The sequence below is a fragment of the Calidris pugnax genome, unplaced genomic scaffold (assembly GCF_001431845.1).
Source record: "Calidris pugnax isolate Ruff unplaced genomic scaffold, ASM143184v1 scaffold219, whole genome shotgun sequence".
NCBI classification, from domain to species: Eukaryota; Metazoa; Chordata; class Aves; order Charadriiformes; family Scolopacidae; genus Calidris; species Calidris pugnax.
This window is the reverse complement of record NW_015094507.1, coordinates 14,391,918-14,411,706: the sequence shown is the minus strand read 5'-3', so window position 1 is coordinate 14,411,706 and position 19,789 is coordinate 14,391,918. Positions and strand designations below refer to the sequence as shown.

At 37.8% G+C, this 19,789-nt stretch overlaps 1 protein-coding gene across 1 annotated transcript in view; it reads left to right on the top strand.

Annotated features, from left to right (window-relative positions):
- Nucleotides 1-1,616, top strand: part of FUT9 (fucosyltransferase 9 (alpha (1,3) fucosyltransferase)) — a 101,172-nt gene extending 99,556 nt beyond the window's left edge. Inside the window, exon 2 of the mRNA XM_014964491.1 lies at nucleotides 437-1,616. Within this exon, the coding sequence (XP_014819977.1) occupies nucleotides 445-1,524 (1,080 nt within the window). The 5' untranslated portion in view covers nucleotides 437-444 and the 3' untranslated portion in view covers nucleotides 1,525-1,616. The remainder of the gene's footprint in view (nucleotides 1-436) is intronic.
- Nucleotides 1,617-19,789: the final 18,173 nt, after the last annotated feature.

The following is a 19,789-nucleotide window of genomic DNA, read 5'->3' as shown; positions in this document are numbered from 1 at the left end:
TATGTATATACACTCAGATATAAATGTAACGAACCTACATCATGTTTTCCTTTACACAGACAAAAGGACTTACAAAAGGGTAATTGTGTCTGTCTTGGATGTCTCTTATACTCTTGGCCTAGGTTTTAAGCAAAAGGACTTTGCAAGATATATGCTGATTTATATCAAGTACAAGATGCATTAAAATCCTGCTTTTATTTTATGTTAATCAGCTTTTAACGTGAAGCGAAGAAATACAGCACTATCCAATACTTTGTCATGAATATCACGCAAGAACCTATATCCTCTGCACTCAAAGGAAATTTCTGAGGTTACAGCTCAGGGTTACTGAAGTTCTATACAGTTTGATGTCTGCTTGCTTTAACGGGATGCATATATGTAATTTAATGCCTGATGTTATTTTCTCTCTTTCTCTTCCTCTCTTTTTTTTTCTCAGAACAAATTATGACATCGACATCTAAAGGAATTTTCCGGCCATTTTTTATTATCTTCATTGTCCTTGGTTGTTTCATGGCATTTATACTGATCTATATCAAACCAACAAATAGCTGGATCTCTGGTCCTATAGAATCAGCCAGCTCAGTTTTGAAAATGAAGAGCTTCTTTTCTTCCAAAACGGATAATCTTAATGAGACTACTGTTTTGATCTGGGTTTGGCCATTTGGTCAGACATTCGATCTAACATCCTGCCAAACAATGTTCAATATCCACGGGTGCCATCTGACTATTGACCGCTCGCTATACAACAAGTCCCATGCTGTTCTCATTCATCACAGGGACATTAGCTGGGATCTGACTAACTTACCTCAGCAAGCCAGGCCACCATTCCAGAAATGGATTTGGATGAACTTGGAGTCTCCAACTCACACTCCACAAAAGAGTGGCATTGAACACCTCTTTAACCTGACCCTGACTTATCGGCGTGATTCAGACATTCAGGTGCCTTATGGCTTCATGATGGTCGGTACAGGTTCCTTCACATTTGAAGTGCCAAGTAAGGAAAACCTGGTCTGTTGGGTTGTAAGTAACTGGAACCCTGAGCACGCTCGAGTCAAGTATTACAATGAGCTTAGCAAATACATTGAAATCCATACCTATGGACAAGCCTTTGGAGACTACGTCAACGATAAAAACTTGATTCCAACTATCTCCACCTGCAAATTCTACCTTTCCTTTGAAAATTCAATCCACAAAGATTACATTACTGAGAAACTTTACAATGCTCTTCTGGCCGGATCAGTACCAGTTGTACTGGGCCCTTCCAGAGAAAACTATGAGAATTACATTCCAGCAGACTCTTTCATACATGTGGAAGATTTTCTCTCCCCAAGAGAGCTGGCAGAATATCTTCTGATGCTTGACAAAAATAACAAGATGTACCTTAGTTATTTCAACTGGAAGAAGGATTTCTCAGTGCATCTTCCTAGGTTCTGGGAATCACACGCATGTCTTGCTTGTGATCACGTGAAAAGACACCAGGAATACAAGTCCATTGGAAATTTAGAAACATGGTTTTGGAATTAATTTGTGTGTGTGTGTGTGTGTGTGCGTGTGCATGTGTGCACTTTTTTGAAGAAGCCAGAAGAAACTTCAGTCCAAGTGGAGAGAAAAGGAAAAGAGGGGAAAAAAAAAAAAAAAAAAAAAAAAAAAAGGCTTTTTTTTTTTTTTTTTTCCTTCTACCCGAAATTAAGAATTGCTACATTTTGTTTTAAAAAAAAAAAAAAGGGAAAAAAAAAAAAAAAAAAAAAAAAAAAAGGAAAAGAGAACAAAACAGAAGGAAAAGAGAACTTTATGTCATGATTTATCAGCTATCCTCTTTTGGCTATCCTATTTATATTTTGTAAGAGATTTTAAAAGATCACCATCAGCAGTCATCAATACTGAGTTTTAAATTATAATGCACATACTAATTTTGTGCACTGAAAAATATTTGTTTACTATAATTTTTAAACAAGATTTTCCACATTTTCTGTGAAATATGTCCCCATTGTACACTTAAAGTAGTCATTTTTAACAATTCTTTTTTATTTTTAACATTACACTTGCTGTTTAACCTATTTGGAAAATGAGGGCACAGCTTTTAAATGCCAGAGAGAATTTTAAGAACATAATCTGCTGTTTCAGTCCAAAATGTGTGTAATATTTAAAGACAGTAAAGTTTTTTATGGTTCATCTTACATTTTAAGAACACAGTAAAGTTCAATACCTACCATTATTCCAGTGCACCCCTTTTTAAGGGTGATGAACCTAGAAATACAGTTTTTATAAGGTATTACAGTAGTAGACATTCTTTGTTTCCAAAATAATGTTTCCTAAACAATATCTCTATTAAGTTACTTTAGGAATATATCTTTTCTTACCCTCAGAAGAATAAAGAAGTCAGACATAGAGAAGATGAACAGCCTTAGTGACCAAAGCCCAGATCCATCCAAATTTTAGTGTATTTAAATGTAACACGTCCTTAAATGTCATTGTGTCTCAAGTATTGTTTACCTGAACCAGGGTTGTAGGCGGTGTTATACTGATACAGAGATCGACAGATTTTAACACAGGCATCAGCCTCCTGCACTGAATTCAGCTGGTAATAATGGATTTTTTATAAATAGCTTGTTGAGAAACTTTAGCGATTTCTCTCTTATAATTTCTTGAATAGTTGTGAATTTGTCCTCAATTCTGTAAAGATCTGTTGAACTTTAATTGTAGCTGGACAACTTGTTATGGATCATAAATGTGCAAAAAAGTGACCAATCGGTTTATTTTCTAAAAGAAAAATGCTCAAATTCAGTAAATAAGTTATCAGGCTGACATATTCAACCATTCAAGTGATTAAGCTTTTTTTTTTATTAAGTTTTGTTTTTTGAAAATATTTTATGTGGCAGATAGAAATGAATGCACTCTTGCACTCTTAAAAGCAGCAGTTGCTATCAAAATTTGAATATATAAATAGGTTCTTAAGTATTAAATTTGCTCTGATAGCAAATACAAAAATGTGATTATTGTCATGATTGTTTGAAATGTTTGCTTTTAACATGTGTCACTTGATTTTATTACTTTTTTTTTTCTTTCAACTAGGACTTAAATATCTGCTTGCTATATATATTCATATTTACAAGGTTGGTTTGATGACAGAAATGTATGGATATGTTTTGGTACCAAATGAAAGCAGATCAGCTTGTTTTTTCAGGTCAAAAAGTTACAAATCACACCTTCTACTGAAGAAGAAAAAGTTTAACTGGAAAAACCTCAGCTAATGTGATGTATATGACCTTGATCAAGCGAAGTAGTTGATCAAGTACTTAAGATTAAACTTGCAGGCAGCAACGTTGCTGAAGTAAGGCAATAAGGGATAAACAATGATAAACATTTATCAAAAGATAAGGTGGCTTGTCAGATACCTTTTTTTCACCCCAGGCTGGAACAGAAACACAGAAGGCTGCAAGAGTATTGTAGTTACATTTCTAGAACAGGAAACTCCAAGGAAAGGTTATAGAAACACTTGTTCTCTGCCTGTGGCTTCAAAAGCTGTTTTCTGATCCAGATATTTATTTATACTATTTATTGGTGTCTTTAAAAGCTAGTTTGCAATATACTGTGAAATTCCTAAACTCACCAGCATTCCAGTTCAAAACAAGATGAGCCTACTTTGCAAATCACTGCAATATAAAGAAATCCAGTCTTACAAAAACCAAGTCCTGACATGGATGTAATGTGAGTAGTATTTCTATCATTTTGAAGGCAAGTGGGTATTTCCTACAGTCTGCCCCACAGGACATCATACCTTTTGTTTTCAAGAGGCTGTGAAATTCTCCATCACTGAATACGCCACTGCTTTGGCTGGATAATCTGATTCCTTTGATGCTGGAATTTGGAAGTTCTTTGCATTGATCTCAGTGGAAATACATTCACTTCTTGGTAAAGGTGCACAGTCCCTTATTTCATTCCTCATTCCAGACAGTGGGAGACGTGCTGTGTGTTACAAGGCCTTACGTCAAATCAGACTGGTTTCTTGGCATCAAGATTCAGCCCATAATTTCTTATATTAATAAGAAGTAAGCACAATAATAAGGCTTGTTACAAAAATTATCAATCAGTGTATATACCAGAAAGTTTTGAAATATATGCTAAACTTTAAGCTGGTAAGTAATGTCATTACCTCTGTGAGTACTGGATCCAGTCAGCATGGCTAATCTTGGGCTGAATTTTAAGTAATGTGAAAGTCTTCTACTGGAATTGGAAAGAGAGTTTTCTCTTCACAGAAACTCCACACAAGGTATACTTTGCATGCAGGATGTGCTGCTAAAATTGTGTCAAAGATTAATAAAACATTAGAGAAATCTAATCCAGGTGGAAACAACCAAGAATCATGACCAAATCCTAACCAAAAGACATGACCCTAATGCCTCACTGAAATTCTTGAAGTGTGTGGGCTGGAACATAAGTGAGTCAGCCATTTTATCAAGATTTTAAGGTGATTTACACGTATCAAGCCTTAAGCCGTTCCGGATATAGAGAGCTTTGCTGACACAAGATGAAGTATCTTCAGACATGGTGGTAAATGAGATAAAGCAGAGGACTCCTGGACTCCAAGCATGCATAAAAGCAGTCTACCTAGACCAACACATCTCACAGAATGTTGATCCCAGTCAATATATAACTGTGATTAAGCAGTTATGTGATGTCTGTGCTCCAGGAACAGCAAGCACAAATAGACTCAAACAGTAAATCACTGTGAAGGAGAATGGGCAAAATCAACTATTTATGGAAGGGTAAATTACATGGAATTAGTTAAAACAGAGAAAAAGGTATTATTTATGCCTTGGTACCACTGGCAAAAGAAGGTAGTTGTACAGGAAAAGAGAAATGAAAGATGAGAAATCACACCAATTCTTACTATTTTCTCAACAATTTTATTTCAGGCATTCAGTTTCTTTTACTTGCCAGCCCACAATAATCTTGCATATGCACTTGTCACAAGTTTACTTGACAGTCACTGAAGACAGAGAGTAATCATTATTCTTTCTTTTACAATGGCGTCTTTTGGAAGCTTTTAGGCTCTCTGCTGTGCACTGAGCTATCAACATCACTGCCTTTCTCAGCGTGGAAAATAAGACCCAAACCAGATAAAATCCTAAGTGCAGGTGCATGGCTACCCCACTGAATGTGAACACACATCAGACGAAACTGGCAGCAGATCCTTCTGAAGCACAGTTTTCCTTTTATTTCACAGATGCTCAGTGGCCACAGCAGCAGTATGAGATCTCCATTCCTTAGTGAATCCTGGTTGCTGGTTTCTTTGAACACCTCTTGCCATCCGAGATGGCTGTACTCACAACGAACCAGCAGCCCAAGCGAGGCCCACAGACTGTGAGAGATGCAGGCAGCAACCTACTTGTCTTTTAAGAAACAGTTCAAATAAAATGAAAGTTGGACTGCGAGACCATGGATGTGGGGATTTATAGATTTTATGCAGGCTGAGGAAGATATGGGAAATTGGCACTACTGAGCGCATTAAACAGCTACTTACTGTTTCTCAAATTGGGCTTTAAAAAACCCCAAACAACATGTAATTTTCTCCCTCTCTAATCAAGCAAGCTTCAGTTAAATAACCGATAACTGTTGCTGATTATTGAAGCATGGGACTCCTGTTGGCCTTGTATTAGCTCTTTTATTAGCTAAAATATAACATTTGTGGGGAAGACTGAAGTCTGTCAATAAGCTAATCACATTTCTGATCTGAATTCAAGAATCCTTATATTTCTTTTCTTTTTTGATTTTGAAGTAAATCTTCACGTCCTCATGCAACAATGCTTTTTGGACTAGATTCAAGAAAGACATTAAGCACATGGATGTAACTGTGACACTCAAGCACATGCTTAAATTTAAGAGCATCTTAAATTCTTTAATGCATTGGAACTTCAAAGAGTATGGTTTTCATTGCCTTTGGGAACTGTGCCAGAGAGCGCAGTCTATAGTCAAGAGAGGCCAATTTGTAGCCTCTTTTGCATCACGTGTGCCCATCCTGTGAATGGACTGGCTACTCCACACTGAAAACCTCTCAGGCTAATTCTGGCTTAGTGTCTATCCAATATAGCTTAGCCCCACTCTTCTGCTTCAGCATGCTCAGTGTGCCACCAACACCTCATGCCACCACACAGCAATGGCACTCCACCTTACAGCCTCCCTCTGCTGAGCAGGGTGAGCGAACTTGCATGTGATACAAGGCAGTGAGAGGAGCTGAGATTTGCTGAGATATAGGTTTTCAAGGAGAGTCCTAGGAAAAAAATATAAAACCCAGTCCTGGGTGCATCCTTCTAACCTGGACTGAGCACCCCCTAGAGAGGGTCACCTTCAGCCATACCCGATTTTCCTCTTGGAGAAAAATATGTGGTTTGGTCTAGATGAGAGTCTGTGAGTGAACAACTGTGTGTGCAAAGCAGGAACAAGAGCTATGTCTGTGCAGGCTGAGAAGAAAACTTCTGACCTATTTAAACCTAACAGTGAAAGTTAATCAAATACTCAAGTGCTTCCTTGGTGAAAAGTAGTACACTATTCAGAAAAGAGTCCAGAATTAGTATTTGTTTATCTACTAGTTGGTGGGCTTTTTCATTAATATTGGCTGACAGTTCTGTTTTGTTTGTTTGTTTTTAATATAAGTGATTTTAAAATGTTAGAAATCAATCAATATGATTCATAAAAAATAGTCATTTCAGCTTCATTTTTCACTCCTTGCTCAGACAAATCTTCCTTCAGAGTCAGCAGGTGATTTGGGAGATTCCCATACCAGTAGTAGAGGAATGAGCCTAGAGTGGAATGGCTGGGGTAAAAAAAAACCTTCTTATTCATGGATGTTTCCCTTCTAATATTTAAATAACTAGTTCCAGTGCTATAGCCAATTCTACCTTCAGAGAATCAATTTAAAATTCATGCTGGTTAGATATGTTCATGAAAGGTAAAGAAATGCCAAGAAATTGATTAAATAAGCCATGCAGTAGTAATTTTAATTCATGGCACAAATGCCACGGAGTGATACAGATGATAAAACCATAAACTCATGAGAAATAATTAGGCCTAGAGACATCACCCTGCAGTTTTCATATGGGAAAAAGTCACTTCATTACTCTATTGGAAAGGTAATTAATTGGGAATCTTTTATGTTGCCGTATTCTCTGTGCAATTAACTGAAACCAACAGTCTCTGTGCAGTGAATAGTTCAGAGATTTGCTCATGTGGCAGAGAGCCTTTCACCTCCAGGTTAATAGCCCGAATTATGAGTAGCTGGTACAGACCGCTGTTTGGCAATCTCTAGGAGATGACTGGGTGATCTCAGTCGGGTTTCTCACTCCTGCTTTCTGCCAAGGAGGCAAAGAACTGAACCCAGACTCATCTGACACCTTCTGTGCATTTCTCGGTGCGCTCACGGGTGGCTTAGGATGCTCTCTCTCCTGCAGCTTGTACCCTCTACCATGCCTGGATATGATTATGCAGAATACTTCGCTGTTCCAAGAAATAAGAGTATTGGCATTTTTTTGAAGGATGGTGCCAGTGTGTATAAATGAAGCATTCATATATGGGGGAACTCTTCATTAACTTTCCAAAGTAAATAATTAGTAGGAATATCGTTTAAGCATTGCAAATTGGCAGCAAAAGCAATTGTTTGTTATTTTTTACATGAATTAGTTCAGTAGGAAGCAGGCTTTGATGAAACTTTGTCCCCCTGACTTGATACAGCCTGTTTGGATCCAGACACAGGGTCATGCATGATAGCAAAATTCGAAAGATATATGGTAAACCAACACATATATATATAAAGTTGGGATACATTTCCCATAGCTTTGAAGCTGTAACTAACTAAACACTTTAGCAGTCACCAGATGAAAAATGTTCCCATCGATCCCTTTCTTGGTAATGGGATAGGAAAAGCCAGTCTGATAAATGCTGTTTGGCAAATAAATTAACCATAAAATCTGCGTTCTCCTTTGCTGTTTTGTTTTGTAACACACATATTTTGAGAGATGATATTGAGAAGTTTGGAAAGTTAACTCCCTTGGTGCAATTTAATGTTTTAAAGATTCAGTAGATATACTGAAATGAAGAAAGTGAGAAGCTTTTCCATCTACACAAAATCCTAATGTGCCAATCTTCTTTCCAGTGAATGAACAAGACAGTTAAATATACTGACTTTTTATTAGGATTTGCAAAATCTTCTATTAACGCACTGTAATTTTGCACTATTTTGTAAGAAAAGAAAAAAGGAAAAAGAAAAAAGGAACTGAAAAAGAAACAGAAAAAAAAATCTAAAAATAGATGCCAAATGTATAGTTTGTAAAATACTATTTTTCTTATATAGGGTGTCATCACATTGTGAATCTGTGTTGTTGTAAATTGTGAAAAATGTGATGTACTGTTGTGACACAGCCTACCAAGGGCCATTTCTAACACCCAGATTAGTCACCTGGACTTGTTTATAAGAAACATATTCATAAATCTGAGATCACTTTTATACTTATTTTTTGTAGACTATTTTTCCACATTTACAACACAACTGTTATTTTATACCAAACATTAATTTTGCTTTAAAATATTATTTGAATAGGTGGGTGGGTGTCTTAAATGTGCCAGAGATTCAAAACTGTAACAAAGATAATTCAGAAAGTATTCTTTGCCAAAATGTAATGCTACTGAAATCGAAGACTTTTTGTTGAACAAGCAGACACACTGTCAATAAATGATAGTTTCTGTTCCGTGATAATGATGATAATGTCACTTTGCTGGGATAAATGCCTGGTAGTTATGAGCTGCATTTCCCTTCTGTCATTCTGTATGTTGGGGAAACAAAACTGGGTGCCATAGCTGAATGTCAGAGATATTCAGCCACTCACATAATGTGCCATGGACTTGACCTCCAAAATATATTGATGAGAATTGGGAGGAAAACCCTCAAGCTCCTTGTCCTGATTCGAACCCACTTTCTGTGGTGGGTCACGTCAAAATGGGATGATTGACACATGATAGGACCTCACTAAAGATGTTAAGTTCTGTATGCAGAAACATGGGACCACATTTATCCTCTTAGTGCAAGATCAGGACCAAAGTCCCTTTCTTGTGTATTTGAGCTTACACACATAGCATTGAGTCAGATCTGATATGAACCCTTGCTTCATGGTCTCAGCTAATGATATTCCTTGTACTGACAACATAATTTTTATGTTTTATATAGTATATATATATATATAAAATGCATAAATTCATGTGTAAGAAACAGTAACCATGGAAAAGTGAATTTTAATAAAAATAATGAAAACCATTCTTATCTGCAGGCACATTTTAAGATGCCATGTTAAAAGGAGATCTTGTAAAAAGCTGTATTTTTTATTTATTAGTAATTGTATATTTTGCCCCATGACCTAGACATTTTATAACAGGGGTTCTACCAAGCTGTTTCTTTGTTCCCTTTGAACAATATCATCACCCTGAGATGCATCTGAAAATTGTGGAGGCTCAGCTACAGATGTTTTTGCAGTATTTTTTTAATTTGATGTTGTTGTTAAACTTTCTTCTGATTACCTATAGCTATGTTCAGAGTTTTCAACAAAATTTGACAGCCATCAGAAGATATCTACTGTATGAAACTACAGGTAACTGTAACCACTTCAAGGACTTTCATCATTTATGTGAAATTAATATTTCAGAACTCTGATTCCAAGAAGGTTAACAAGCAGCTCACTGACTCTTATTTATTGAGCACTGGAATTCTCCCCAAAGGATAAACACTGAATTATGTAAATAATAGTGCTCTATATAAGCCTAACAAATTATTGTAATAGGTATATTTAAAATAAAAAGAGAACATTCTAAGTGTACTATAGTCTTTGATCATTATTTCATAGGTCTAATGTCATCCCTTTTCTTGCAGTAGTTCTCATCAAAAGCCTGATCTAAAGACTGTTGCTAGTCATTCCCTTGACTTCTGGCTGAGATCTCACTAACACAATTTCAGTTCTTTTCAAGCTGCTACACATTAAATCCTCATAATTGTTCAAGGTCAGACTGAATTCACATGGACTCTTGCAAGAATTTGCTGTGTACAGCAAGCAACACAGCTCCATTTCCAGCTACAATGATTCAAGCCCCTGTAACCTTGAACTAGTGAGAACTACACCCTTACACCACTGCCCCTTCATTGTCACTAAATTAGATTTAATTCGCAGATAAATGCACTGAAATGAAATGTAACAATGTACATGGGCAATCAGGTACTTTTTAATTAGTTCTGCTTGTCAAGCAAATATATTGTAACGCAATCAACTGGATGTGTCAATTACATCCAAAGTGGTGGTTTTACCCTTGAAACCTTTTATTCTTATACAGCTCCAAGCTGTCACAGGGTTATACTGTACCAGACCCAGGCTGGAGCTCAAAGACAGCGAGTGACACCGAGGGGACAGACCAATAGCACAGGATAACCCTTCAGTCAGTTGTTATCCAAGATTCCCTGATTAATAAGGGGGAAAAAAAAGATACAGCTAGATATAACATATCATTTACTGCAGCGATACCTGCCTGCATAGGCTCAGCTCCTGTCCAGCAGCTTTTATCAGCTCTGTCTTGGCACAGCCCCTGAGCCTGCACCCAGCATCCTGGCTGCTGGCAGGCACAGAGCACCATACGGGCCCACAGAGCTCCCCAGTGCCCTGGACAACCTGCCCAGCAACAGTAAGGACAGCAGCATCTCCAAGCCTTCCCGAGAGCTGGGTAGCACTGCCTGGTGAGCAGGGTTGAGCCTGTCGGCCAACCACCAGCCATACGAGATCTAGGTCAACAAGAGAGTGTGTTCAAAAGTGCAGCTCGCTTTGTCTCCGTCTTTTTTTCGTGTCTTTCATGTTGGATGTCTGAAAAATTCTTTTATCTTCCATTTGTTTGATATTAAAAAGCATCCTCTTTCCCACTAGCTCTGAATGCAATGGCACTTAATATTATCACTCAAAACCTCTTACAAAAATTACAGAACCAAAACCTTAATCTTTGTAGTGATTTTACATGTCTCTGATGCATTACATTTTAGTTTGTGTTCAAGATGAATTCTTTACACAGATAAACATATTATATAGCAAGACAGAGCTCATTTACTTCTTTTGTAAGGTTCAAATATGTATTTACAAATGAAAACACGGTTCATGAGCTCTATCTTATCAGCAAAAATATGCAGGAATGTGCACCATAAAGATAATAATTCTCACTGCTCCAAATCCCATTCAACCAAGGAGATCAAAGAGTTAGTGAAATAAATCTGACCCTTCAGCATTTATAAAAATGGTTTTCCTTGATGCAGATTGTAGGCTTACATGGTTTGGAGACTCCTTCCACACTTAAGTAAAGCACCTGCACGAGTGTTTGCAGAATTAGGGCCTTTACTTCCCAAGCTCCCACCTTGCATAAATACTCGTGTTTCATCATCCACATTAAAGAGTGGAGTTTATGAACGACACGCTACACTTCAGCTGGGTGGGCTGTCTGCACAGCCACTGCAGCCATGAGCAGAATGGAATCTCTCAGCTGTTGTACGTCATAGCTGTATAGCAATACAAGCACCAGCCTGCACCGTCCCTGAGCTAGGTCACCTCGAGCCATTGCACTTCTACAAGGGATCTACTAAACCCTTCCACTCTGGGAATCTCTAGAATCCTCCCCGAAAGCTAATCAGAAAACAGGCCTAAGGCAGCTTTCTAAATTTCTTAATCCCATAATGAAACCTGTGACTAAGTCACCTGTGAGCATCTCCTTGTGGTGGATATTAACGCATACCTTTGTGAAGCAGTTGACTTTACAAATGACCACGCCATTAATAAAGATGTCCCAGAGGTTCTCCTCTTAAACTCTCAGCACAATCGTTTTAAGGCAACTACAGCTTGTCTTCAGTGAAACACTTAGATGGTTTGGAAAACATTTAATGCTAATACCCTTACTGAAGAGGTAGCTGTATTCTCCCTACCAATTGTTTTTCTACTCTGTAGCCTTCTGTCTTTTTTTCTACAGTTGCTGCCAACCTGATATCTAAGAGTTAAGGCTGGCCTGGAAAGGACACATTATAGGCCAGAACACCCAGAGTTAGCGATTCTGAGCAAACCTGAGCATGCTCTTCATACTTAAGCTTAAAATTACTTGTGAAGCTGTGTGGCTGCTCTGGAATCTCAGTGCTTCAGTAGTTAAACTATTCCTTCTCATGGAAGCCCTTCTCACCTTGTGACAGCACTGCTCTTCATCTTAAGAAGGAAGAAACTCTTTTTTCTCTCCCTTAAGTTTACCATCATGATGTGATTTCATAGTATTGCATCCCTTCTCCATTTTTAGTTTGCTCTTCCATTCACTTTTCACATCATGTGTTTGCCATACCCTGATATTCTTGGCTGTGGAGAGGAATTTATTCTCCCTGAATCTGAGTGATTAGACAGCTACACAGTATTTGAGGTGCTTAATAGCAGCAACTTCAATACTACATCTCTAAAATGATTGATTCCTTTTCGATCTTCCTCTCCAAAGAGACCTCTATTGGTGATGTCTCTGGTCTTGCAGTGATTTCTTATTGTTCTCCCGACAGCTGATTGCTTCAGTTTGAGGGCATTTCCCAATTACCTTCCTTTAACTGTTTCTCAGTCCCTTATTCCCGCTCCGGGAGAATTCCCTTCATTCATTTACCAGCTCAGCACCCTAATGTTATCTAAAAGCCTTACATAACTTTTGTTTTCCTAATTTAACATATTAGCATAATATAATTGAAATTGCTTGTGAAGTCCAGAAACATTAATTTCAAGGCATTGTTGATTGCATTGTTCTAATACTTGCAGTAATATCTCCATTGTATGATACTACACCCCCCAAGACAGAAGAATACATGCTTAATAAGCTTTGTTATCTCCTCTGAAGCTAATTACTTCTGTGGCTTTTGCTTCACAGTGTATTCTGGTTTTAAAAAGTTTCTCAAAACATCCCTCTCCACTACCATTTTTTACCTAGACAACATGCTGCTCTTCCTCACTCTATTTACTAAATAGCAATGCCTCTCTGCAGCAGTCTTTCATGAAGTTCATCACCAACCTCATCCTCTTAATAGACATTCAGTTCTTTTAAGATCATTTAACAGAGGAAGCAATGAAGCCTAGTTTTATTAATTCAAGTCCTGTGGTTGGATTCTCTAGCATATAATTAGGTGTGATTAAAGCTTTTCTCACAATCAGGACACTCTTAATAGCTCTCTCTTGTGGATTCCTTAATGTCTCTCGAGGGTTGCAGGTTTTCTTGCAGAAGGGAGATTTTACAGGTCTATTTGAACTATCTTCTTCCCCATTTTGATGAACATTATGTGAACATATTATCTTTGCATCTACTAACACTCTGTGAAATTGGCTCATATGCTGATAAGTTATGAAGTGTGAAAGAGACAGCCAAAAAGGGAAACACAGGCAGAGACAGGTAGAGAAGGAGAGAAAGTAATCACTTAAGCCTCATATCCTTTGGAAATGTCTAAAATATCTAATTCTGATACATATATCTTTTCACCACACGGCAGTATAAAGATGTATCTTTTGCACACCCTTAGAGAAGCACAAGTTCAACCTTTCACCTTCCACGAAGAAATATGGCAGACAAAGCCAGCATCTGCTGAAACGACACCTGCTTCACTTTTAATCCAATTTCAGACCTCGACCTTCTTCCTCAGACTGTCTTGATTTTGTTCCTTCCACACAATATTTCTCTTCTTGTCTTACCTACAAAGACTATATTCCCCAAGTGTCCAGATAAAATATTTTAAACAGGAGAATGACAGCTAAGAGTTTTTGCTAAAGAACAACCCTTCCCCAACTGTTCACTCAAACACAAGCTGCTCACAGATCATCATGCAGCCAAACAGCCATTAAAAAACAATTTTTAGGCAGCCTACGATACTGCATATTTAGGCACCTGCTTGTGTCTGCTCTTGGAGACAGACCACCGGCTTCAATGGAGTTCTAGTCTAACCCAGTTTGATCTTTCTTATGTCCTCACACAGAAGTTTCATGGTGAGCTTTCCATGACAGCGTCTGAAAACCGACTCACAAATGCCAGGGCTTTTCATTCCAATGGCAGTGCCACGTTTACCGCCCAACTTCTAAAATCCCTTTCTTAGATACTCACTGATCTGCCTGCACCCTTCAGGCAACCGACTCTTCCAGTCAGCCTCAGGTATGGCAGCAGGTGGCAAGATGTCTAACGGCATCGCTTCTCTCAAAGCAAGTCTGTTGTGTGAGTTAATGGAAAGCTTTTCTGGCTGTACCTGCATTAGCTCACACAAGTGCTAAACAACACGCAGGGATGCACAAGCCAACTACACACCTCAGAAGCAGCAGCTTGTGGACAGAGCTCTCTCATGCTCATACTGAGTGTCAGCGTCATGACATTGTCTGTGGAATCACAAGTAGATTTTTTGGTACCATATTTCTCTGTAAAACACAGACATGTTTCCATTAACTAATTCCAGAGTCAGCATTACCCTCTGGGAGCTACAGAGTCCTTTCTCATGAACATGAGAAGACTTGTCCTTGCTTGGTGCATGCATTGCTGCAGCTTTGGGCCCCATAGAAATGCTTCCCTTGCCTGCCCTTAAAGTGACTGGGGAATGCTCAAATCTCTCTGAAATCTGCCTTTCAGGAAATTATGGACCAAACCTTCAAGGTAGGTACAGGCAGTGGGAATTAGATGCATAAGGTCACTTTTTCCGTCATGTCCCAGGCTTTGTAATCTGCTGTGTACTATCACAGCGTTAGACTGACCCCTGGTACCTTTCATGTCTCAGGCCAGATGCTGCACTCCCAGAACCTCCATAGCACATTTCAGGCGTTATCTCATGCCAAGAGGCACTTAATATGAGACTACTCTCTTCTGAAGGGTAGACTTGTACAGTACATACACTGGCTAGTCCCAGAGAATGGTCATGGACATATTTCACAAGTGAAATGCAGTTAAAGGTAAGTACAGATTTAAGCATTTAATACTATGTACTTTTTTAATTCTTGAACAAAGTCTTTTTCACGAACTAAAGCAGTATCACATCCCACCACCTGCAAAAAGGCATTATCAAATTCTCTGGGGATAGTAATCATGTTACGCTGAAAGAGCTATAAACTCATTTAGGAAAAATCTTTTGCTGCTACAGTTCAGTGCATGATCAATTTGGCAGCATTCTGGCAATTCACACTCCTGTGTTCACTGTGAATTTGGCCCCTTTTTAGCAGCAATTTCTTCTTAATGAAAACAAAATTTTACAACCAGTATTACATAAAATGTGAACATAATTTATGGCTAATTTTTGTCCTGTTTCATCACCTTCCCTCCCTTGATTACTATGAAAGTCCTCCTGCAGAGTTCTGCTGTGTAAGAGTGAATACAATCTGTTTCAGATATTTGGAGAATAGATAGCTCTTGATTAAAGAGTTCATTCATTATACCCCACCACAAAATATCTATTCAGGGATAGAATCTTTTCCTCCTCAAAAAGGATATTTTCCCTACAATTGAAATAGAAGGAAAGATTCTGATAATATTGAAATTATGGGCTGCATAGAACTGGAACTGATGATAGGCAAGAGAAAATAATGAAAGCGAGCAGAAGAAATTCTGCTCTTCTGATAAGCATCAGCTGAAATTCCTTAAATGTGGGGACACATTTTAATGAGTCAAATAAGGACTGAATATCTTCATAGATGCACAGGAGAAAGACACACCATGGCAGGTTGGATGCTCTGCATGAAAGGATTTTAATGAATCAAATGAACATTTGGGTGCTTGCAAACACAACTGAATGGAAGTTCAGAGCCCTTCCAAATTCACCTACCATTTCACATATTGCACTTCACTTTTTAAAAGGAAGTCAGGAAATTAATTCATTAGCTAGGTAAAGGTGCCTCAAAATACCATTACTTTAGATAAAAATCCTGAAAACTGCAGATTACCTTGATATGAAATGTCTCAATATGAAAGGTCTTTTCCAACCTAAAAAATTCTACGAGTCTACTGTTAGCACACACTAGATTATCCTGCAATTGCACAGGATCCATTGGCTTAAAAAAAAATTGCTGGAGAAAATCCATTTTGGTTCTGAATTTATATAAAACTAATTTAATTTAATTTTGTTCTAAAATTACGCCAGCATATCTTTTCATCTTAGTTTTTGTTTTCTAAATTCTTTGGTGTTGATTTTCAATTGATATCCACCTGCTTATCTATTAAGCATATAATTTATGATTAGAACCGAATCTGCACATTTATGGGTCCCCTGTTGGACAAAGCTCATAGTTCTGCAGGCATAAATTATAATTTAATAGACACATAGCAAGAAAAAAATCCCTGCCCATCTGTTTCATCCTTTAACTAAATATTTTGGAAGGAAGTAATTCACCTTGGCAAGACCCCACAGTAAATTATGAGTAGAATAAATAAGCCTCCATGTACTTCTGTTTGTACTTACATTGTCTCTCAAGTCAGGATGATGTATATTCATCTTTTTAAAAATATTTTTCACAGCCACTGTTCTAAAAGGCTGACTCCTTTCACAGATTTTGGTATAGAATCAAAAGCACTTTTTTCACAGAGAGAACTTAAGAACTGAATGTGGTACTTGGTGGTAAATCGAATTTAACTCTGCCAAATGGAAAGCCAGAAACCACCCAGGAAAGGCATCCCCATACTCCAAAGTGGGGATAAACCTGGTTTCCCCCAAGCAGTTGCCTTGAATCTTCCTTGCTGCAAAGTAGCTTTTCTTTTGCCTCTGATAACTATGGAGAATATCCTTGTACTGACATTTTAGTAGCCACTGCCTGCTGCCATGTTCCCATCTGTTCTCTTTTATACATTAAACCATAGAATAATACGCCCAACTGCTTCAGAAGTGCTTTTTCTTTCATTTCAGTGGTCTTTCTCTAGTTTTTTATTGATCCTTCTTTAAACGTGTTGCTCAAGTTCCAGTTTTTCACCAGCACTTAGCAGAGGAAGCAATTGTTTCATTTATACACTGGTCTTGCTAATATATCACAGAATGAGATAACACTATTTCATATTACAGTGTCCCAGCAGGGATTCATGTTTCATTTGTGATCTGCTAGAGCTCTCACAGCCTTCACTGCAGTATCTCTAACAACTCAGTTATTACTCATTTTGTACTTATACCTTTGATTTTGCCTTCCTAAATGTTGAACTTTACACTTGTGCTTAGCAAAGTTTGTATCCTCGATTTTAGATTATTTCTTCAATTTATCAAGAACCTTTGAATGCTGATCTTTCTAATTCTTCCAAAGTGCTTTTAAACCATCCAGCTTGGCATTATCTAAAATTTTAATAAGCTTATTCTTTATTCTCTTATACAGATCATTAATGAGGATGTTTTAACAGCATCAGAAAAAGGCTGAGGAACCCAACATGAACTGTCCTCCCAGACTAAAAATCCCATTCTCTATGTTGTCTTTCTGTATCTCTTGATGTGGTGAAGGCTTGACAATTAAATACGCGTTTCATCACAGTGTGAAATTAACAGGCTACTCCACAAAACTTAGCAGCTAGGACAGACAAAAATTAATGCAATCTGGCCTCTATCTTTGGTTACATTATTATTTATTGCTGTGTTATTAAATTCAGCAGATTTTCACTGATAAAATTCAAATGCAGCTGAAACTGGAAAACTACTATCATCACTTTCTCTTTGAAGTTATTTGTCTGAAAATAGGATGAGCTGGACTGAATGCTGTATTCATCCTGTACATTCTTCAAAGGATCTATCCTATGAAGCAATGAATATTCTGGCCCTGATTCAGCCCAGGAGATGGGGATATGAATTTAGTAACTCTGTGTGGTGGGAGGGGTGAAACAGAATTGTCACCCATCGCCTGTCATAGCAGCGAAATGTGAGACAGGACAATTTACAGGTTTGTCATTGCTGGTTTAGGAGAACTATAAGCAGAAGTAAGCAACACTGGGGAATCAGTATTTATTGGGTAAAAGGCAGGAGTGAAAATCATTAAAAGTTATAGAACCTGGACAGGTTCAAACAGAAGCGTCTAACTGGGAAGTGTAAACCAACTAAAACCTTTTTTAAAAATGAAAATTTATGATCCACAAAATTTGCTGGGTTCCAATTATCAATTCAGCTAGGGAAAAAAAAAGTAATTAAGTAAAAATAAATAAATGCTTCAAGAATAAAAACACTGGTTTGTATTGCGCTGTCCAAACAGAAATCTTGCATTTTTGTTAAACTATTTCCATTTCTTTTAATGAAGGAAGGAAAGGAGGAAGGAAAAAAAAAAAAAAAGGAGGAAGTAATTTGGAAATTTAAAGGGAACAGTGTTCTCCCTACTGGAATGAAGAGTTAGGAACTAACTAGATTTTTGGTACAGTTGCTTCATCTCACCTAACTTTAGCTATCTAAAGGCTGGGCATGCAGCTTTATGTGTAAGCCCTGCCACCTAGGCTTTCTCCTTTCAAATATTGCTAAGGAATGATTAATAAGATCTGTATTTTAAATATGTAGGATGAATATATACTTGAAGATGCCCGTCTCTTTCCACTGACTGTAAATGAAGTTTAGATGAATGACTGAAATCTAAATATATAAATTCTGGACAGTTAAATTAGATGAAGCAAATCCTACCTTAGAAGTCCAGGATGAAATAACATCATTTTGATTTGCACTGACTTTTCAGTAGTGAATGATCAAAGAACTGTTGTAGTGTGCAGAGAGGATTAATGAGTGGAAGGGGAGGGAAAGGGATTATGATGTGAGTAAAACATAGAGTAAATTGGAGAGGAAGATTTTCTACAGGAATGTTAATTTTCTGGACCAAGGTGTAGAATCAAGATGCAAACACCTTTCTGCTTGTTAGTTTGGAAGGGTAGAAGTGTAATGACTAGTTGCATCTGAGGGCTATTTGGAAAGCAAGAGAATCCACAACTACCATGGAACATTAAGATGAGGCTGCAGTCTGAGAAGATATTGTAAAATAATTTTTAAAAAAATAGCTCTGGGGGTGCCAGAGCAGTGGAACAGGCTGCCCAGAGAGGTTGTGGAGTCTCCTTCTCTGGAGGTATTCAAATCCCACCTGGATGAGTTCCTGCCCAATCTGCTCTGGGTGAACTTGCTTTTGCAGAGGGGTTGGACTAGGTGATCTCCAAAGGTCCCTTCCACCCCTAACACGCTGTGATTCTGTGCAAATGAAGCATTTTATGTATGTTTCACCTTTACGCTGTACCTTGTTCTCAGTCAGATGGGGCTGGGGTTTCACTTTGAATCTCAGATTGACAAATGCAGCATGGGATTTGAAAGTCAAAGTGTGTTATTACTAGATATAGTACAATATCTGCAGAAAGGCATTGTGCTAACTAAAGTGCACTGCTTCTGGTGTCTGGAACCAGTTAAATACCTCTTCAGGGACCTGCACTGAGTTTTAGAGCACTGACTTCTTCTTTTCCTATATCAGCAGTGATAAAAGCCAACCCAGTGTTATTATCCAACTTCTGTGTTTATGTTCTTATCAATAACCACTGAGTTTTCAGAACTTACATTCAGCTAAATTAATGGTGATGAAAAGGAAACCTAGTTGTCTTGCTGTACCATTTCTGTGAGGCAAATTCAAGTTTTTTATATTGAACTTATCTTTAAAAAGTATTTGAGATACAAAGCTGAATGGGTGCAAATCCATCCACAATTTGTACATTTCCTCCAGACTTACAAAAATGCAAACAGCTGCAAGCCATACGGAACAAGCCCATT